Source organism: Sebastes umbrosus, chromosome 18 (assembly GCF_015220745.1).
Source record: "Sebastes umbrosus isolate fSebUmb1 chromosome 18, fSebUmb1.pri, whole genome shotgun sequence".
Taxonomy (NCBI): domain Eukaryota; kingdom Metazoa; phylum Chordata; class Actinopteri; order Perciformes; family Sebastidae; genus Sebastes; species Sebastes umbrosus.
Window position 1 is genome coordinate 6,378,858 of NC_051286.1, and position 23,444 is coordinate 6,402,301.

The window sequence follows — 23,444 nt, forward strand, 5'->3', positions numbered from 1 at the left end:
GAGGCTATATGTAAATATGTAAATAGAATCAAATCAAAACTAAGTAAGACAAAATTAATAAAATTAAAATAATAGTAAGAAGTTACATGATAAACTTAAAAACTGCACTCAAAATTAGGTGTAATGGAGGACAATTTTCTGGCTTTAAAAAAAAAGAATTACATCTGCATAATAAATGAAAAAAAATAAGAGTTCTAATGTATATTAATACTAATAATAAACTTAATTTATAAAGCACTTTCAAAGTGCTTTACAGAGAGAAAATGAAATAGAATACAAAATAAAATAAAAAGTTAAAAAATAAAATACATAAAGGGCAAGATTAAAACAATAAACAAGAAATTAAAACCAATAAAATAAACAGGCAGCTCTCGGATAAAAGTATGTAAGAAATAATACTTCTGACTACTTCATCCCAAGCAGTTGTCTTGAGACAGATATAACAACCAAGAAGATTCTCAAACTGCTCAAATGTAAAATGATCTCACCTCACTGGCACTCAAGAGAGCAATATTAAGAGAATCGACATTATTCTATGTGATAATTTATGATAGTTAAAGATACTAAAAAGCTTTTTTTTTTGCGGTGGAGATAGAGTACCATCTTATCTGTGCTTTTCCCTCTGCTTTCTCAGAGTCCCGAGGGAGGCGGTGTTTAATTCTTCATCATTCATTAGTTTCCTTGCCCTCGGGCACTCAGCTGCAAACATCTGAGCTGCTGTTCTGCACATCCATCCGCCGCTGTAGAAATTGTGTTTATTGATATGCTCTGCTCGTGGCATATTGGGGTAATGCATTTTCCATAAGTGCAAGGAGTGCGAGAGAAAAAGAGGAATGTTAATAGCCTTCCTTTGTTTCCATCATGTCAATGCCTCCCACTGTGGCTCCAGACTTTTAAAGTGATTTAGATTATCAATCGCAGCAACAGCAGCAGCAGCCGGCAGGCAGGCAGGGTGGCCGACTCCAATCCCCACCTGACAGGTACAGCTGGCTAATAATGTTTAGATTGTTCTATTTTGAGTGTTTGTGCGCGTGTTTCCCCGTCGATGCAGCTCCACGCATTGACACCTACAGTCCCAGCTCTACTGAAGCGGTCGGAGGTTGATTGCCTTGCTTAAGGGCACCTTGACAGTAGGAGGACAGCATTACTCATTCTGTTTCCACACTTTCTTTTCCAAACATTTAATCATATGTTGTCCTCCCACTTTCCCTCCAGCCATGCAGCTATTCTCCGGTGAGCCACAGCTGAAGAAACCCAGCAGCAGCCTCAACAGATCCATCTTATATATATATATATATACGTATATATATGGGTGTGACTCAGCTGGAGTTTTAGCTTCTAGATGTTCCAACTCTATTGCCATAACCAGTCACGACCATCTCTATTGGGCTCTTTGCATAACCCACAACTGAGCGCTGCAAAGTGACATCAATCCTTAGATTGTTGTTTTAAAATTGACATACAGATGAAGCAGTTATGCTTTATTTTACAGGTCCATAATTCCCAAATAATTTCCTAGAAGTTTCTTGAAAAGCAGTATGTCCTTTGGTACAAATTAAAAAGGAAAATAGGAATTTAAGCTTCATTTAAATAGAAGTAAATACGAGTTCAATATACATTACTTACTGTCAACTTTATTCTCCGTATATGTGGTATTGTATGTTTACTTGTACACATTTTTTTTTTGCATGCTCAGCTGACCTGTGTGTGTGTTTCAAATGAACACAGTCTCTATTTTCCTGATAATTTGTACCAAATGACATCGTTCTTTCTGGGAAACTTCGTCAAAATGTTTTGAAATTTTGGGGAAATTTACTGTGTTAACAGGAAGTGGATATCTGACAAAAGTAAATTACAATACCCAAGCCAAACCATGATGCTTTGTTTTTACTAAACCTAACAAAGTAGGTTAGTTTTATTGTCTAAACCTAACAAAGTTGTTGCGTTTTTGGTTTTGTTTCAATTTACAACGTTAATCACATGTTTAAAACTGTTCAAAAGTGTGACAATAATCCGGGACAAAATACGTTTCCCTCGAACCTTAATTGAGAATGCAGTTGTATGGGAACGTAACTTTGTAGGAGACAGGGACCTGCAAAGAGGATTAGGGGATGTTCTCCTCAGGGCCCCCTCTAGACTTTCTTACAGTGTATGTTTGTACACTGCAGCTTCACCGGTCTGTGACGTCTCTTTCTCTCTCTATTTCTTACCTGTGACGACACTGGGGATCTTGGTCATGAAACTTTTGACGGTTCTGATGGGCACGCCCTCCGTCTCATCCTGGATGAGAGTGATGATGTCCTCAATCTGCAGAGGACGGGAGGACAGAAAGAAGGAAAGAAAAGGAAAAAGGAGATACGGTTAAAACGGGGGTGGCTAAGATTGAAACTTTAATACCGTCCATTTCAGGCAAGTCATACTTCAAGGACTGACTAAATATGCTATATTCGGCATATCAATAAACCATCACCACATTAGCTTTAGTCTGCCAGTTTCTGCTCTGCATTTAATATGTGCAATGTGTCCCATTTAAGGGACCTGCTTCCTTCAAAGTCTGCATTTAAAGATTAAATATTTAGCTTGAAAAGGTGCATCGTTTGTAGCCCGCAACTTGTGATTATATGGTAGATAATCATTTTGGCATCTAATTTAAGGAAGAAGATGCAGGTTTAGTTCACTTCCTTCCAGTTAATGTAGATCACACATTCACCAGCTGACCCTTTAAAAGAAACAGCCTGTGAAATTAGACACAGCTAGTGCGTGTATTTCAGCACAGAATTTGCTGGTTGGGTTTGCGAAACAGAAAGAAGATGGATTTAATTTAAGCACAAACATACACAAAGCTTTCAGAGTGTCTTGTATACCAAGGAATTTGATTAATTTAACCATGAAATGCTCATGTTTGTACATGCTATGAAATGGGCACTTGAGCCTCCTGCTGGAAAACATTCATTAATTTTCAGTGATGAGCTCATTCTGCACTAATGGTTCTTCTTCTTCTTCTTATCTCCAGCACTAATTTATCATTGGTTTCTAAATAAATCAACACTTTGGAGCATGACTACATGGCGTGAAATTACATGCCAAAAGCAAGAACGACGTTGCACGCGACACATAAGAAATAAAGAGAAAAAATACGCCATTTGGTGGAACTGGGCTAGTAATTAGATCCCTACATACTGTTAAAGTACATGGTCATAATATCTACAAAAGTTGCTACAACTGCATGAAGTGGGAGGTAAAAACTCAAAACATTTTCTATAAGCAGGAGATGAGGTTCAGCGGGAACAGCACGTGCCTTCGGATTATCATCACAACTGTCCAGATGTTAAATGAAACACATCGCCCACTTTGCGCTGTAGTAGAGTCAGATCTGTTGTTTTGATTGCGATGTTGACACCCCCTCTCGGCACAGATGCTTTTGTGTTTGCGCCAGAGAGTGGGATGTGAGAAGTTGGTCGCTTTGGAGACGCAAAAACTACCACACAACTCAGCAGCTACAGCATATACAGTAGAAACTGGAGAGAGAGAGGTGGCTACACTTGTTTTACACCTGGACCATTAAAGCAATCACATTAAAGAAGTGCTAAAAATAAACGGTACAATAGACGTCATGCCTCACACTCACAGTCCTGCATGCACGGAAGGGAAAAACTCTTTCCACTTCCTGTGCTTCTGCATACAGTGTATTGTGATGCACACATGTCCTCATGCTGTGTGCATTTTTCTGACCCTTTTAGCTTCATGAGTATATTTATAAGCGAGCTGTCAGCGGAGTATTATTCTCGGAGGCACCCACGCTGGGTCAAAGCTTCGATGACTACTTCCACAACAGACTCATCCAGACTTAATGTACAGTGCTTTAAATAGACAAACGTACAAATCTGCAGAGATCTCTTAAATTATCAAACATAAGGACATTTACATTCAAAATAATGTTACAATTTTGCTTTGCCGGTGTCATTTTTGCTCGTATGAGTATTATCACATGTCCTACAATACAAAAAAGTGTCTTGTTCTACCTGCTCCGTCTTTAGACGTTTGATAATTTGACTAAGAACTTGTGATTATTTACAGCTCAACGAGGAAAAGCAGGGTGAGAGAGTACATCTGTTACAGACGAGATACTCAGCTGCTTCATAAGAACAAAAGGACAAAGGAGCAAAAGCGTCGCATTAGTTTTAGCCTGTGTATTTTTTGCACAGCACAGCTGGTTGAATATGTTGTTTATTTTGCACACTAGCTCCCACAACATGACCATTAGTAGGTTTCTCAAAAAATATCATGATTGGTTTGTTTGGTTTGGTTTATTGAAAACCTTCTAATATATTTATAAAATACAACATATTAGACTTATTTCCAGTGTTGTCCCTGGTATTTTACAGTCCATTAACCCTTACAGGATGGACACAGGCATTGTCCCAAGACACATTGAAGGTTAAGGACTAAACAAAAACCCTGGAGAACTAAATAATCAACCAATTCATCTTTTTTTTTTTCATGGAACAAACAAGCTACAAGGTTGTGCTGTGATGCATCTTCATCATCAATCGCCTTTGAGATGTTTTACAGCTCTACATTACCATATTGTGCTCATAATAACCATCTATCTACCGTGTTTTGGCCACTTCAAGGAATAGTTCAACACGCTCATGTGACTCATTGATGATGCGCGACCTCTCCTTGGAGGCTTTTCCAGTGACGACAAAGACTCCATGACAACTCATGGTTTCCAAGAAATGATTAAAGCATGTAACTCCTCATTAGACCATCATCTTTACATTTCTGTTTGAGTTCAGTTTTGGACAGAGCAAGCCTCTTTGTTTCCCTCTTCTCTTTGCTTTCAGTCTTTATCCTCACCTAAGATAATTGTGTCCCGGCTCTAAGTATCAATCTTCTGGAGTAAAGTGAAGTCTGGGGTTATGGTGGTGGCAGAATGAACACTTTAGCCCAGGCTAAGTGCAGAGCTCAGGGACACAATTACAGCAAATATTAAAGAAAAGAAAAAAGCTCAAAAAGCACAGCTCATTCACCTCCCAAGACAAGATGTTCCCAGCCAAGATTCAAACTGACAAGCCTTCTGCTTTTACCTCTCTGGCCATCAGTCTGCTGCCACCCGGTCCCTCACTCTCGTTGAAAGAAACGGATCCTGGCTGTCTGCCATAAGCAAGGGCACCGGCAGCTTCGGGCTACACATCAGAATCAATAGAATAATACGAATCTAACAAGACCTTGATGGTCTGTGGAGACAGCTGCTCGAATGACTTTAATGGCTTCCGCTGTCATGAACAATTCACTCCTGCTCCATCAGTCAAAACGTGTAATCACAACAGGTTTATTACGACAGCCGTCAACCCCAGGATTTTAAGGAAAATATGCTAAAATTGCAGCCTGTATGTCTGAGCACAAAACGCTGCTATTTTCTAATCTGGAAAGAAAGTAGTAAAATTAAAAATGCATCACTTCCCGGGGATCAGAGGATGTTTCACTTTACATTGACACAACTGGCTGAGTCATAGTTGCATTAGATTAGTCACAGTCGTGAGTACCAAACAAGCAGCTTTATATAAGCACATGTTGGATTATTAGTCATACTAGTTGGCATCATCACTGATAGCCACTACGGTTGAACAAAGAGAAGAAACTCAAACTTCAAGACGTAAAAATCCAAGAAGAAAATACACCACTGGTCTCATCCATCACTGAGGAGTGGGTTACGAAATCACCACGGCAACAATCGCTTAGCAGGAACTGAGACACAATCATAGACTGTGAGAAGTGGACGTAGTCACCGTGACGTCACTCATTGGTTTGTGGACTACAGTTTTGAAGCGAGGAGTTCGGCTGTCACCATCTTGGTTTTTTGGAACCAGAAGGGTCGTAGGAGGTAACCCACAAATAAATAATAAATAAATAAAAGTAAAGATACTCATTTGACAGAATCACACCTTTTAGAATGTTAAATTATTATATTATTATTATTATTTATTATGTAAGCAACTTTTGAATGCTTTAGCTGATTGAGATGGAGCTAATTTCAACCTTTTTTTTTTTTTTTTTTTACAATGTTGGCTGTTTTAATCTAAAAGAAATGCATCATATTTTTGTAAAATGAGCATTTGTTTGGTATAAAAACTTTAAATGTAGTGAAGTAAAAAGTACAATACTTACTTTAAAATATGGAGCAGACCATAAAGTGGCATCAAAAGGAAATTCTCAATAAACTACATCAAAATTGTATTCAATACTGCAGTACTTGTCTTGAGTAAATGTACTTAGTTATTTTCCACCATTATATTTAGATTTCAGATTTTACAAAACAATACAAGAAGCAGTAGTAGATGACTAAATGGTGTCATCTCAGCCTATATTTGATGCTACATGTCCAGGGGATTTCAATTGTTGTTGGCTGGGTACAACTAATTTTCTAGTCTGAACATTTATTTAACCTAAAACATGGTGCTGTCCATCCTGACCAAAGAGAGAACAATAAGTTACACAAGAGTTTTTCAGAATGGAAGTGGGTTAAAACATCCTGAGTCAGCCATGTGGACCCATGGGAAGAGGCCACAATACCTCTCAGCAGGACCCACAACCTGGCATGCACATCCCAAATACGTACATGCAGAGAAGGCCAACAATAGTACACTTCATCTGAAAGAATACCTGACCCTGAAACAGCTGCAATTAGCCTTTCTGTACACAAAGAGAAATCCGGGGATCTCGGGAGAGGAGGCCGATGAGGCCATCACTGTGGCTATAATGAAACAAGTGGAGGATGTTGGCGCAGGGATAGTACACATTTTGAGAGAAAAGAAAGAAAACGACCTCTTCTGAACCGTGCAGCTTCCACGCAGTGACGGGCCTTATTTCATTATGATGAGTTAATGCTTCAGATGTTTTTTGAGCATCAAAATGTATTGTGAACCAATGGAGGGTGAACCCAACCCGGTCGCACTAAATGGCGTGTGAATGACGTGGTCATTCGCAAGTCATTTCATGTGCAATAACAACATCGTTCTTGCTTTTGGTGAGTCATTTGTACACCATGTAGTCTGTACTGACTGGGAGGTGGAGGGGTCCAACAAACACAGGACTTTCAACCAGGAGACCGGTGTTCATGTCCCAAAGTGTTGACGTGTTTTTTAGTGACGTTTGTGACGTGTTTTCCATACCTCTGTATTCTACGTAGTTTATGTACTTATTTTAACCCCAATCCGTAATGTTTTTCCTAAACTTAACTATGTGGTTTTGTTGCCTAAACCTAAATGTTGCCGTTTCCGTTATTGTGTTAAGTGGTGTAAAAGTGACACACAGAATGTCTTTGTAATGTCGTGTTATTTATATGCCTTCCCATGAGGTCGGGTGGGGAAAACGCTAACTGTGGTCAATATTTTTGTACATTTTTCACTCCACATTTATCCCCAGAGAGAGGACACTGGGTTATTGGGTTATAAATAAAATGTTTGTTAACGCTCTTGTGTTTATTGTTATACGTGTACAACCAAATGTGCGGTGGTGGTGATGTGTAACCTTGGTTCTTAATATATTTGGTACCCCGCTGCGAAGTGAACCCACAAAAACTGAAGAATATCACTAAGAGCAACAGCCTAAGGATTACAAAGTACTCTATAAATGGTTTATTATAAGTCTCAACCATGGGAACATTAACAGTTTATTTTTTTTTACCAGCTGTATGGTTTAAAATTGGATGTGTAATTCATGTGCTGATGGTCATATTTTATATACCTCGGAGAGCAAGCTCAAATATACCTAGGAAGAGTATTATTGTACTCCACGAATTGATTAATTTAGACTTCTGGGGAGGAGAAGTGTGTGATCATATGAGTCATATGAGACCATTTGCTGATTTAGCTCCTTCCAGAGCAGCTTCAGCATATCTGCATTTTACCTTCACAAGATCCTTCACAATCAAGTGCCGAGACACCGCACTGATTGCAACATGTTCCTCTGCGCTTTAAGTGGTACTTGCGTACTGAAAAGGAACACTCAGACAGAAAGTCAAGTGACAACAAAAGGAAGAAGAGATGGGAGAAGAAGTGTGAACTTGCAGAAAGCCACCTATACAATTTCTTTAAAATGTCATGCACATATTAACAAGCGCAAGTTCGCAATAGCTGCGACCACGTAGGCGCATGCATCCACACGTTCCTTAAGTATAGTGGGCAGGGAGGGCATAGGCTGCGTTCACACCAAATCAGGCGTTGCGGCGATAAGCGCTGGGTTGTGCAACAGTGTGGGAGTGTAACTTAATGGCCCATTAACACCAAGCGACTGCAAAACGATTAACTTCTTTTGCTCCTTTGTTACCTCAAGGCTTGGTTGTACGGCTCTGGATTCACGGTTACGTGATTGGCGACAGCAGCGTGATGTCAGGTTGTGTTTCTCCAAAAGTTGATTTTGTTACAGCATGATGTTCATTTAGTATATTATGGTCCCATTTAGAGTCAATTAGACCATAAAGCAGAGGATGCTTTAGGGCGTGGCTACCTTGTGATTGACAGGTCGCTACCGTGGCGTTGTCCGGTCTGGGAGTTGTCCGCATTTTGGTCTTACAACTTTAACCCTTTTACAGTGTGTTGAAAGTTAATTGTAACAGTTTGGTTGCCTAAAAATGTCTTATTCATTGTTTTGTTGTACTGTGTCACTTCTGGTTGCAAAAAAAAAAGATGGCGACGGCCAAAATGCCGAACTCGAGGCTTCAAAATGGCAGTCCACAAACCAATGGGTGACGTCAAAGTGACTACGTCCATTTCTTATGTACAGTCTATGGTTTTGCCATGGCACATGAATCCATTTAGAAGTATTGCGCCTTGTTGTTATAGGCCATTCTCACTACCAACGCCCTTTTTTTCCAATTGGCATGAACACAAACACACACCTTTACACCCACACACTTGACCTCCAAGCTAAATTTCCGTTTCCTAGGGTGAAAACTGTTGCCGCCAAAGGTTGGGGAAATATTTGTGGACCGACCGACCGACAGACAGCGTGAGCTATAGACCTGCTGGTCGCAACTAAAAAGTACGAGCTTCAAATATTTATACAGTGTCCTCAGACCACAGTATATGTTGAGAGTGGACTTCAGGGTTGTATACAGTATGTAATGAAATGTATTCAACATAAAGCAACATCCAAGACTGCACTCTCATTGTACCAGGAATGCTCCAGGTAAACACAACACTACTACTGAAAGTAAGCTTATACAGATACGTTACAGTTGATACAATTTATAGAAAGAGAACGTATCTGTAACATATTAATACCTCCAAATTGCTTTCTGAGGCAGAGGTAGTGCAGAGAGATCTCCTGTCAACGGACTGATCCAAGTTCATGACTATTGATTGCGGCAACCATTCACTATATGCACCGACTCCCTGCCAGCTCCATGGGCGTTTCGCTGTAAAATATAACCCAACCTCTGACCTTTTGGGTAAGCAAAATGAAATTTTACCTTTGGCAATCAATGATGTGTCATTAGCAACACTATACCATAAAGATCTTCAATAACAAATGTGTATTATGTCCATGATTAAAGCTCAGATTCCATCTAAATACTGTTAAAAGTAGATTCAATTACAGATCCAGTGACAGGAAGCCAGATTTTGCCTCAACTTCTGGGCTTAAATAGATTCAAAGAAACCCAATCTGCATTTTAGGTCAATGTCATGCACATATTCTTCATATACAGTAGCATGTTTATTTAAAAGCTGTTTTTAAAGGATTTAGTCCTTGTTTGGTCCAGTATTAGTTGATGTTCTAGTCTTGTTTGGCTCTCTAGCACAACACAGGTGTTTGAACAATGCTGCAGCATCAGATAGTGATCGAGTTGAAGCGATGTGTCCTTGTAGCTGTACACCATACAGGCTCTGTATGTTTAGAGACAACAGTGGAGTGAGTAGTGTGTGGAATGAGGTATGTATAGATGCTTTGGTGTGTGCGTGTGTAGGTGTATGTATACTGTATGTGTCATCTCGAGTAACCAGACTTTCCTTTCAGTAGGACACTTTCCTCGCCTGCAGTGCCTGAATCCCACAGCTGCTGCACCGCTGCAGATATCACACGGCTCTCTGTAGAGCAGATCACAATCAGGAGAGGAGTTTTAAGATTAGACTGCCAGGCGTCATTCTGAGGATAACGCCACTTTTTTTAAAAAAAATTTATTATATCCATCTCTCCTGTATTCTGGTATATGTCTTTTATTTCATCTGAGAATAAAGGCTTGTCTGGGTTTCAGTTTTCATGAATGTATATTAGAAGAACATTATGAGCCTGCTATCGTTATTATAGCCCCAGTGTAATATATGATGTTGTAATATGCTGCTGTGTTATAATTTGAAAACCTCACTCTAACAATACTCAATGATGAATAATTTGTATAGAATTCATTATAGACTACTTTGTACGGAATAAAACCGGGTACCTTTATCAATAAACACCATATATAGTTGTAATATCTTCCTATAAACTTTGAGAAAGAAAGGCCAGATTCCCCCAAAGCCTCTTAACGTTACATAAGATCACTTTCTCAATTGTAAATCAGTGAACTAGGGTGATCTCGGTGGTAGAACATTTTAGTCCCTGAAGCTCTGGAATAAATTCGGAGAGAATAATGAGCATAAATATGTATTATGAAATCATCTTTGTGAAAGACTTAATATTACTCCACTTGCTGTGGGGCACTAAAATGTAAAATTATAAAGCCGGCAAAAAGATAAATTATTGTGCAGTGTTATCGTAATGAAAAGTAGACGCAGTAGTGACACAAACAAACAACCCTGCACTCAACTGATTGATGAGATTTCTTTGGACTCGAAGCAGTCGGTTTTCACTCCCAGGCTTTCACGTATGTTTATTATATTTGACTCATCTCCCAGGCTTTTTTTCAGATATTTACAAAATCAATATCTATTTTTATCTCACTAAGCAAAGCATCATACTGTTCACAGTGAAAAAGGACGGTAGAAAGTGGAACTCATTTTCTATATCGTTTACACAACACATCGGACAGATCTGTTTTGCTTCGACATACCGTCCAGTTTCAACAGTCAAAGGTAAAACACCTGATCTCAGCTGAGCACAAAAAGATACATGCTTTTTAGGTAAATCATATACAACATAATTCTGCAGTCCGTACCATATTCAGTTTTTATCATAGTAAAAATACGCAATTTATGTTAAGTCCATATATCACCAACCCACTGCCCTTTGTCCATGGCAAACACAGATTCTCGAAATAAACCAATATTGAGCTTTTTCTTCATTATTAAAGAAAAGCCTCACTAAACCCAAGAGGTACAAAACAATGTGCATATTTATCTAGACCAAGAACCAATATCTGGGATAGTTTATCTCATCAATATTTGCCTTCTCAATCTACTTTCAACTATAATCATTTTCACAACCGGGCTATCTAACAACAAGCCTCACATGATTATTTGAAGTGATTTGTACACCAAATGGATTAATGTCTTTTCATAAAGATTCCCGGCAACAACTTAACAACAGCTAATAAATACACACAGAAGTTAGATAGGGAGTGAGGCCCTATCAATGTATTTCAGGAGGCATGCTGGGAAATAATGTTGAGAGTGTTTTGATGAATGGTGAACGCACCGGGATGAACTACAGGGAACAACACAAGTATTAAAGTCTGCCCTGTATCACACATAACACTTAACATTGTTTATATTTATCCCTCTCTATGTCATTTGGACCAATTAGCCTCTTGAGATAACACTCTATGATTACCATTGAATTATTTCATTATGACTAATGGAAAGCTCACTTCATGAGTGTTAGCAGATATTGTGAAAGGGTCCAGCTTCACGTTGCTGCCTGAGCTGTCCATGTATAAACAAACTTGAACTCAAACATCTTTAAAGTGGCAGTAGGCAGTATGTTTTTGGCATCATTGGGAAAAAAATTTCATAATAACCTTTCAGCATATTGTAATTCAAGTATTCTGAGAGAAAACTAGACTTCTGCACCTCCTCATGTCTCTGTTTTCAGGCTTTAAAACATCTAGCCTGTGACGGGAGACTTTGACCAATCACAGGTCATTTCATTGAGAGAGCGTTCCTATTGGCTGTGCTCCGGTCATGTGACTGTAACTTGGCGTTCCTTCACCAGATTTCACAATGGCGGTGGCGTCACAAACTTTCTAATTTTACAGCTAAACCGTGCACTACAAGATGATTCTGAAAACATTTGAGGAGAGAAATAGGCATTAACGTAACATAATATTGATTCATATTTGATCAGCGCTGCCTAGTTTGACCGTTTGGTCGGAGTTCGCGAGTGATTGACAGCCAGCTCTCATAGACAGCAGCTGGACAGCGGACCTCAGATCAGCTCTGACTGCTTGTTTTCCTCCGGTCTGTGAAATCTTGCAGATGCCATTAGGAGCACCGGGCACAGAGGCACATGATTTTTTTCAGGTTACCTGTTTCATGTACTACTGTCACGATATAGCGACCGTTTTATAATTTTTTTTAATCATATTTGCTCCAATCTCGCCTACTTCAGCTTTAAGGAGGTGGCCAATAACAGGTCATTTCAGAGAGAGAGCGTTCCTATTGGCTGTTCATTCAATAGAGGCAGCTGTCAATCACTTGCAAACTCCGATCAAACAGTCAAACTAGGCAGCGCTAATCAAATATGAATCAATATTCTATTACTGTAATGCGTATTTCTCACCTCAAATGTTTGCAGAAACATCTTGTAGTGTACTGTTTAACTGTAAAATGAGAAAGTTTGCTCCGGTTTGTGGGCGGTGCTTGGCATTTCCTCAACTGATCTCAACATGGCTGCCGGGTCACAAACTTTCTCATAGCTCAGGCTGTCTGAGAATCTCTTTACAGTCAGTATGGACAGGAGAACAATTACAGTAATAACCAATGTACATATGAGCATGTGAGAATTGTTTTAAGACAGACTTGAAAGATGTGAAACCTTAAATGAACATTATTCCTCATGATAATATTAGTGCAATGTTGTGTATAGTGTATTATTTGTCTTGCAGTAATCTGCCCCTAAGGCAATGCCTGTGGTGTTGCTGTGTACGACTCCCTTTTCTCACACTGTATTATATTTCCCTCATCTACATATCCTCAGTGAGCTCTTTGCTATAAAAAGGAAACATATCATTTGCACAAGTTCTCCGCAACATGAAGAGGCTAACTATGATGTGTCGACCTTCTGTCAAAGTGTGCAATAATAAGGTTCTGATAATGAATATTCTCTGTGATGGAAATTGTTTAATAAAGTCTGGGCACGTACAGTGCACAAAACATGCACTTCCATAAGACTACTGCAATAAGAGGACTCGGCTAATCCCACATTCAATCTAATATCTCATGCAGGATATTAGCATTTTTCTTGATTCGGGAAGAGGATTACCATGCCAACCTGGCAAAGGTCAAATTAGTTTCATCGAACTTATTAAATGTAGCGCCAAAATGTATGTGTGTGGGCATCAGTCACACATTAATGTCTCACACGCACACACACACGCCAAATGAATTGCCATTCACCCAGAGTGGGCGTAATGACTGTGGCGACGTTGAAGCCGTCTGCCTGCAGCGGACTGGGTTATGTCTGAAGGTCAGACACGATGGCTTTGTGACAGTGATGATGAGTCTTACTGGTTTCAGCCCAGTGAACCTGGCAGCAGGATGATGTGACTGTTAATGGAAGTGTAATGACAACAGGATGGCTTTGACACAGTCGACTGCCGGTGCATCTCTGCCTGACAGCCGATGCCATCCCTGAGCAATTTACGAGGCCGGTCAGGATTCTGGATGACTAAATAAAAAAAAATGTCTTGTTCGTTCATCTGAAACAAATCATATTGTTTCTCCTACAACAAATCAGAAATAAAGATAATCTAAAATCATACCTCAGTGGTTGAATGTACTTCAGACGTACTCACCCATGGCTATTGTTCATATTCAACACTAGTGGCTGGATGAAATAGTACCGCTGATAAATCAATCACGACTTCAGTATGAATATGTTTTATAAGTTTGGTTAGAAGTTGTTAGATATGTTTCTGAACATTGTTCAACTATTGCCTGCAGTCTAGCAGCTCTGTGAGGCTGTACTTAAAGGCAGGGTTGACGATGTTCTCCAGCATACTATTTGTTATATTGGTTGAAATGGTCTTTACATCCCGACAGCGATCCATTACTTATGAGCTCTGAAAAAGGACCGTAAAAGAGCCGTCATCTGTAGCTGCTGTAATCCTGTAAAAACGTCTACCAATCACTGCCTCGAGGTCCGCTTGGAAAGAACCAATCAGATGCCTCCCTGCTCGTACTCTACACTTGGCGTGCACCATTCTGAACTCAAAGCGCGTCGCCGCCGCAAGTTTACTGGAGAATGGAAGAGAAACTCAGCTAAAAAGTAGTACTGCCGCAGTTACTTGTCATGAGGTAGCGTTGTTGAGTTGAGGTCCTCTCTCCGCTCAGTGTCTGTGAAGTAGTTATGATGCGGCGGTGCTCGTGCATGTGTGTGGGGGGGGGGGCGTTGCCTTGGAAGGAGCCCCGAGTGGAGGAGGTGGGTTTAGATGGAGCTCCTGAGGCGATGCTACTTTCAAATTATGCTCGCTTTCCAACATCGTCAACCCTATCTTTAAGTACGGCGGTGCTTTGAGCTAAATGTGTATGTAGCCGCAACATCTTTATCATAGTGTAAAGGCTGCATAGGTTAGCGGTTTACTATAGTAGTGCTGACATTTGTGGTGGCCAATCATCTCTTATCTTGATTCCTAACAATCACATACTGTATATTTCAGTGAAAAGGAAGCAGTGCAAAGACTATAAAACATAACTGTTGGTTAGACAAACAGACTGCTTTTACTGTGGTTTAAGGAGGAGCAGGGGATTACAGCCTCAGCCTCCCTTGGTACGGTTAACACCTTTGGGACGTGACAACCGCTGCAGTGAGGACAAGGAGCCCTGGGCGACAGCGGCGCAACAGGCCGTCTACCTGACTGCAGCCGGACCCAAAAGATTACCTGGATTTAGGCACGAAAGGCCATTCATTTTTACTGCCTGCTTCCATCTGCTCTGCCTCGGCACAGAATACAAAATGAGTACAGAAATGCTGGAAAAGAGCAAGAGTGTGCACGGCATCAGTATGTTACTTTTATGTCATATTTTGTACATATAAAACTGCCCAACTTTTAATGTAATATTACAGTTTACTTTCTATAGCTGCATTGGTTTAGCTATCTTGAATATCAGTAATGAAAAGCTGGATATAAAGCAGAGAAAGGACACTCATTGCCACTGGAAATTTGTTCCTGTTGGAGTCCCAGAAGGACAAACAGCTGCTTTCATCGCAAGTGTCAGTGTATATTTTTAGCCGCTCATCAGGAGAGCTTTAAAAACTCCTCTTTCTTGGTTGTTTCTTGTGTGCTGAAAATAATTTTCATCTTGTTGTTGGGAGCTGGGCGCTGCAGGACTGTGGCTTTGGCTAATGTTCTGCTGATTGCCCTTGTCTCTTGGAAGGACATCGCTAATCACCACCTGGAGTGCATGTGAACAAAACAACTGATGTTCTGTGGTTATTTTGTTCAACCCCGCTTGTTCCTCTGGCAGGGAGAGCTCTTCCTATCACACTGTAAACCGTGTGACAGTGAAATTAATTTCATATTGGATTAAATGTAATAATCTGCACAGCATCACATATTCTCTCACTTGTGTCTGAATGTATTACGACTGTGGTTTCTCCTGTGAAGCCTCTATTCTTTCTGTCATATCAATTGTCAGCTGTTGTCACCTTGGACATTTACTGTCACACTACATTAAAAAGCTCTATCCTAAAGGTAAAGAGGAGTTCTGCAGCCAAACACAAGATCTGTTAAGATTGATGAAAGCTACTGTTTCACTTGAAACTTTCACTGGGTGAATCTGAGCATTTAACATCTTACATAAGTAAAAGTATGTAAGGGTAATCAGGAAAATGTACTTAAGGTGTGAGATGGATTTTCGTGTGATCTCTTGATATTGTGAAAATTCAAACCCGTTAAACCCCCTGTGACACATGATGTATTATCATTACTCATCAATGGGCATCAATGTTGAGTTGGTGGAGCCAATTAGAATTAGAATTAGAAGAGGACTACAACTAATTATAATTTTCATTATGGATTAATCTGCTGGTTATTTTTCTTAATTAATTACCTCCTTCCTAGGCCGAAGGCCGGAGGTTATGTTTTCACTGCTGTTGGTTTGTTGGTTTGTCCGTTTGGAGGATTACTCCAAAAGTCCGTGATGGATTTGAATGATATGTTTTGAAGGGGTGGGGTGTGGCACAATGAACAATCCATTATATTTTGGTGGCGATCCGGATCATGATCCAGCTTCGGGAATTTCTTTTAATAACTCCGCTCAACCTGTGCATTAACACCACAGGCTTTAAGACATGCGCAGTGTAACTGATGACGCGTTCATGAAACCTGCCTTTGCAGAGGTCTGCGCTCTCCGAGTGCACTTCTAGTTCATAGATTTGTTTGTTTGTTAGATTAAGTATAGTACTTAATGCACAAATTAATTCGCTGTCTGACTTTCTAGTGTCAACAGGCATTAAAGGTCCAGTGTGGAGGATTTGGCAGCATCTAGTGGTGAGGTTGCAGATTGAAACCTCTACCGTGTGCCAAGCGTGTAGAAGAACTACGGTGGCCGACATGAAAACGTGAATATCCCTATCTAGAGCCAGTGTTTGGTTTGTCTGTTCTGGGCTACTGTAGAAACATGGCAGCTCCGTGAAGAGGACCCGCTCCGTAGGTAGATATAAATGGCTCATTCTAAGGCAACAAAAACACGATTCTTCTTTACAGGTGATTATACACTAAAGAAAACATAGTTATGAATATTATATTACATTTTTACCAATAGATCCCCCTAAATGCTACACACTGTTCCTCCGTTAGATGGAAAAGTGGGATGATGACATGCAGATCTGGTGAGAGCTATAACCTGTATGAGTTACAGTTTGAGCATGTAAATGTCAGAACATGCTGAATGACTGTACAAATGCACCAATATCATAAGCATTTCTGACTCCACACTACTCAGCCAACCGAACCCAACTCTTCTAGCTGTTAAGACAGAAGAGAGAAGAGGAAATGATGAATTCCTGAAGTGGAAAATGTTGACAGGTCAAAGTTCTCATAAAAACTTGGTGATTGAGTTTTCCGTCTGGCAGAGAGCCGAGCGGCCGCAGACAACAGAAGTGAACTGAGGCCAAACACTCCCTGGGCAATAATCAATCCAGACAAGTTCTCATTGCTCCCGGCGAGGGACACCAACAGAGCTGACCTCGCGTCTCAAAGCCAGACACATCCATACCTGGCAGAGAGAGTGAGTAATCATCACGGGGGGGGCTGATTATTTTCTATTCTTCCTGTTTACCCATGGGAGTCCCGCCTGCCTACAGCGAATGGGATTACTGTGATATCAACTAACTTATATGTTTCCCTCATATACAGTAGATAAAAATGGCCATTTCATTATCATCATCTTTATCATCGGATATTCCACAGACATTAAAATGCATCTTAAAAGGTTTCTGTATCATTTTGTCCCCACAGATGCGAAATAAAATGATCCAAACCACAGAGAAAATTCACATTTTTCTGAGCTCTGAGCTCCGTGTGTCCCTAACCAGCTGTCCACTTTCTTGGAATAAAATTACTTTTTGATTATTGTAACCCGAGAACGCACAAAAACAACACTGCCAGTATCACAGACCCTATGTTTCTTAAACTGCAGATGCCTGCGGTAAAGAATATTGCCATTTGAAAATGTCCTTTGAGGAGTTTGAACTGTGTGAGAAATAGCGAAAGAGCATTTATTGTACAAAGACAAACGGCACTTTAAATGAAAAGAATTCAAATAAAATCAGCAGGGGGAAAAAAAAAAGCACTTGGCATTTCCTTTCATACATGAGACCATGGCCATTTCAACTTCATTCTTAATTTGTCAGAGGAATCCATTAGCCTACAATTTACTGCTCTCCTGCTGCACTGTACGTGGAAAAGTACACGTGGGCGTCTCTGGAACAGTGCTTATTAAAATCTTTTTTATCTTACCTAACACTTCAAGGATTCAACATAAAGCAGCACTCATAGAAGAACATGAGGACTCTTTCCAAAGCTTTCGGGGGATCTCATTAGAGCTTTGAAGTCTGTCAGAACAAACATTATCTGTTGGAAATGCATGCGTTTTGACAGACTGATGTCCAATCTCATTCCAAACTGTCTCCCTCGAGATGCGAGGCTATGCTGCAGAAATGTGAAATACTTCAGTTTTTCCTGTTGTAGTTAAACACAGGCAAAAATCCTCGTAGTAGCTCTGGAGATGTGGCTTTTAGCTTCTGTCAGTTAATCTCAACTATAACCAGTAGGACGGACCTTTGCTATATAGTTTAAAGAACGTTGTAGAACTAAGACGAAACTAACAAAAGGGCGGGACTCAGAGAAAAAAGTCGCAAATACCTGCAAAACTAATGACATTCAGTTTCAGCCTCTGCTGTAAACATTAGTCTGCAAACACGCCAAACTAAGATGTTGAACCTGGTTAACATTATCTGCTTAACATCAGCAAATTAGCATTGTCACTGTGAGCACGTTGATGTTACTACATACAGCAATATAAGGAGACTCTTCTGTCATATAATGTGATATTATGATTAATATAAATCTTGGACTGCCTGTAGCAATGGGAACTTAAGGTAGGAAGAGATGTGTGGGTGCTGGGAATCAGTCTTAAGTTATTTCTGCAGATGAAGCAGAAGAGTGACTCCTCACAGAGAGGAAGAAAGAGGCTTAATGCCCAAACTTTGGTCGACAAATAAAGAAAACAAAAAGTTATAATTGCCTTACGCATGCAAATACAGAGAACCACTCACACACTCAGCTAAAACACAAGGTTATTTTTCTTTAAACAAAAACAGCCTCTCAGAATTACATAACACCTTTACACACACACACACACCCACACATGTTCTCCTTATTTTCTCTCTCTTGACAAAACAATCTGTCAGATCTGGCCGACATAAGAAACACAGAAAAAACCTTAGATATTTGTTTAAACAAAACTCAGAAATAAATCGCATGTGCATACAAAACTAAACTAAAACCCATAGCTGCAAGTGCACCAACTGATTACTTCACATTTCCATTGATCAGTGGGTGGCAGATCAGTCGGGGACAGACGGCTGGGATCTGTTCTGTCGGACTCGATGCAGATCAGAGCTCATTTGCGGGATTGAAGACGAGGGGATATGTGGGGTGCTTGATGGCCATGACTCCAAATCCCCTCACCCTCACCCTTGAAAGCAGTTCATAGGCTGTTTCTGAGCGCAACGAGGCGGGCTGAGATGTGAGAAACAGGCCAAAAGGCCCGCTTCTGTCTGGGAATAAAGGCTGAGACTTCAATAGCGCTGAAGGAGAAGCACTCTGGTCTTTTTCCTCTGTTTATTTCTCTCATGTTTTATCACTGCAGCATCTCTTGTCCGGAGGCACTTGTCCAAACACTGAAGAACATGTGGAAGAATCAGTGAAAATTGTAAGATTAAAGTATTAAAGAGACATTTTCATGGCTCCTTTGGCCGTCTCTCTCTCAAGAAGAAGGCAGCGAAACAGCTGGTGAGAACCACAACGTCTGTTAGACACTATTCTCAGTGAACGCTGGAGCTTCCGTCTTATCTTTCACATTATGTCTCTGCTGTGGATCTTCAGAAAAATACATTCAACAATCCTCTGCATACCTTTGGTCTTCTGTGTTCAGGCTTTGATTTCTTTGAGTGCCAATTTCCAGCTCTGCTCTGTTCTAATGAACCGGTGCTGTGAGGCGATTAGGGACCAGAGAACAAATTCAGTCTCAAAGCTGCAATTTTTTTTTTTATGCACATAGTCTGAAAGCCTTCAAGACATGTCTGTAATTGATTTATATTTTTAATTTAATCTCGAAGCTGAATCAGTCCAAACTTGTTGGTGTTCTTTTTTCATGATTCACAGTTTTTAAACTAGTCTTTCATAAGACGAGTTTTGCTGCACATGCAGTGCGTGGTCAAGATTTCCTCCAAGCTTTTGCATTGGTCACACTCAGCAAGATGTAAGTAAATACACACACTGTAGCATTTTGATTTGGGTTTTTATCACTGTTCAAATTTACTGACAAAGTCCTTTAAAGCCGCTCTGTTTTATGTAAGTAAAGTCAAAATAGGACATGGGTTTTTACTGCTTATAACCAGGAGCAATGCAGGTGTTGTGTGACCTGCACTACCTGCTGATAGTGGACTACCAGGGTAACGTTGTATATGTCAAAGAGAGATACAATGACAATTTGCATGGGTTCAAATTAGGGCTGGGACAATACACCTATCTCCCAATTCGATACTATCACAATACTTGGGTACCGATTCGATATGTATTGCGATTTTAAGTACTGCGATTCGATATTACGATTTATTGCAATTATTTTTACTTTTAATTTGAAAAATATCTAAATAAATACATTAACATTTTTGATTTTTCAGGCCCGCTCACTGCGGTTTGTTTTAGTTGACGGATACGGAACAGATATGACGTCACATTACTCTGACTGCAACAATAAATGTAATAACTTCCTTCTACCTCTGCATAGACTCAAATGAAGCAAATATATCGATTCTGGCATTAAAAAAATCTATTTCAAAATTGTTTTTTTCCCCACCCCAAGTTCAAACGTGTGTGTGCTTGTTGATTTGAAGCCTGTGATCATACGAGAGAGAGACTGAAGGTCAGTGAGCTAGTGATAGCAAGGGTTCCCCAGCAGATTCAACAACAAAGCATGCTGTCTACATTACATCCTCAGAGGTCCAATTAGAGAGGAGAGTGAGCTCTCCTTCACACTCTACCTGCCCCTTGAAATAGAGCTATAACACCTTCCACAGAGGATTCATTGTTCCTAAATCCCAAGTGATTTCAAAAGAAACCACACTGTGAAAAATGTCCTTCACAATTAGTTATTTATTCTCATGTTTGGTCTTAAAATCTTGAATGCTTACAACTGAATTTCTCCACATTAATCAAGTTACTAGCCTGGACTGTTTGACTTTAAAGGGGTCATTTGGTCTCAAATCAGTTTGACAACCTTATTTGTCTTGGTGAACAAGAGTGAACAGTAGGTGTTACATACAGTTGTTCTTCTTTACAGTACAGTTTCACCTCTTCCATGAATTTACCTTAAAGCAGGAGTCAGTGACTTGAAACAAGGCTGAAGAAAGCAGTCAAGTTAAGAACATAGCACTAATTCCAAGATTTGTATTATAAGTAGGACTGTCAATCGATTAAAATATTGAATTACGATTAATCACATGATTGTCCATAGTTAATTGCGATTAAACGCAAATTAATAGCACATTTTTATCTGTTCAAAATGTTCCTTAAAGGGAGATTTGTCAAGTATTTAATACTCTTGGAGTGGGTAAATATGCTGCTTTTGCAAATGTTTGTATATATGTGTTATTGGAAATCAATTAACAACACAAAACAATGACAAATATTGTCCAGAAACCCTCACAGGTACTGCATTTAGCATAAATAATTGCCCCAAACTGCATGTGATTATCATAAAGTGGGCATGTCTGTAAAGGGGAGACTCGTGGGTACCCATAGAACCCATTTTCATTCACATATCTTGAGGTCAGAGGTCAAGGGACCCCTTTAAAAATGACCATGGCAGTTTTTCTTTGACGAAATTTAGCACAAGTTTGGAGCGTTATTTATCCTCCTTCACAACAAACTGGTATGACATGGTTGGTATCAATGGATTTGGATTTTCAAGTTTCATATGATGATACTATCTTCACTCTTGCTTTAAAACTGAGCTTGCTACAACCAATGTAATGTTATAATGACAATGTAATAACATGCAGATGCTTAGAAGGGATAATGTTTTCCAAGTTCACAACCTTAGTTTAGCATGTTAGCATTCTAACATAGCTAATTATCACTAAACACAAAGTACAGCTGAGGCTGATGGGAATGAATGTGCAGGTATTTGGTCATAAATCAAAGTCTTGGACAAACTGATATTTTGAGGTGATGAAAAGTTAAGGCAGTGGGGGTCGCCCTCTGGGATATCTCTACCACATTTCATGGCAATCCATCGATTAGTTGAGATATCTGAGTCTGGACCAAAGTGGTGGACAGATGGATGGAGCCATCCCTGGAGTGACACTGCTAGCGTGGCTAAAAAGACAAATTACCAACTATTCTAAGGTTCACTTTGATGTTGACTCCGAGCACTTTTCTATGAAAATGAGACACTTCATTTAAAGCAGTGAAGAGAAAATATCCATTCTAGATCAATAATTCTTTAACCTTTCCCTTTAAGCACCATTGGTATAAATGTCGCCCAGTGAGTCACTCCCATCAATATTTCCCATCTACATTACGTAAGACTGGCACTTATACATCTCGCGCCTCAGGGCTCGTGTCTCTGGAGGTTTCAGTCTCTCTCCATGTCCCACAGACACCCCGGAGCAAAGACTGGGATTCCTCTGGGCCATAGATCTGAGTATAAGGGGAGCAATTTATCAACGCTGCTGTCTGCTCAGGACCTACTGGCTCAGCAGCTCCACTCATTTTAACCAAGATGGTCTGGCGCTGCCTATTTCTGGGACCAGCGGTGTGTTACCTCCAACCATAATCAAGCTGAGGTCATTAAACACTAATCTGGCGAGAAAAACTTCCCAGTAAATAACAACTGAACCCCTAGTTTAATTCTGCATCTATTTACAGCTTTTCATTTCAAGGTGTGAGCTATGAAATGCTCCGGTGATTTGTTGCAAAGTGACAAAATGGCCTTTTAACCAAAACGGAGAGCAGACAGCTTTATCTGGCAGGGGGATGAGGGGAAAGCATGGGACAAATGAACCAGGAGACAATCCATTTATTGGTGTTAGTATTCAAGGTGCAACAACCAGCGCAGGTTTCCTCCAGTTCCATGGAGGGCCCCCCATATTTCAGTCTTGCATCGAGGAGTGCCATCGATTGCCGTGATGGCCCCCCGGGAGCTGCTGGCCTGATAGATAGCGGAGGAGCCATATATATCGCTTCCCCAGCCTTCTGTATCCTCCCAGGGTACAAGACAGGCCTATTCATCCTGGCCCCATCTCAGAGCCATGTCCTTTTTTTCCCCCTGTCAGACCCAAGAGATGAATACGCCCATTGGTTTTTGCCATTGTGGAGATTGTAGGGTCCCGAGCTGCCACTGCTTTTACGCCACTCTTGAGTGCCTTTAGGCAGGAGAGCATACAAGTGCATGCTTTGACAAAGAACGACAGAAAAAACACTCTGCAAATGAACAAGTGAGTGGGGCTTGGGGATACGCAACACAACCAGACAGGAAGTGTATATCAAGGAG

At 40.3% G+C, this 23,444-nt stretch overlaps 1 protein-coding gene across 15 annotated transcripts in view; it reads right to left on the minus strand.

Annotated features, from left to right (window-relative positions):
* The window catches only part of LOC119476679 (regulator of G-protein signaling 6-like), a 107,563-nt gene that overhangs the window by 31,237 nt on the left and 52,882 nt on the right, over positions 1–23,444 (minus strand). For all 15 annotated transcript variants that reach the window (XR_005204078.1, XR_005204074.1, XR_005204075.1 and 12 more), the window contains exon 3: positions 2,211–2,307. Coding sequence is in view for 4 of the 15 variants with exons in the window: in XM_037750106.1 (XP_037606034.1) it covers positions 2,211–2,307 (97 nt within the window). In the remaining 11 variants the exon portion in view is untranslated. The remainder of the gene's footprint in view (positions 1–2,210; positions 2,308–23,444) is intronic.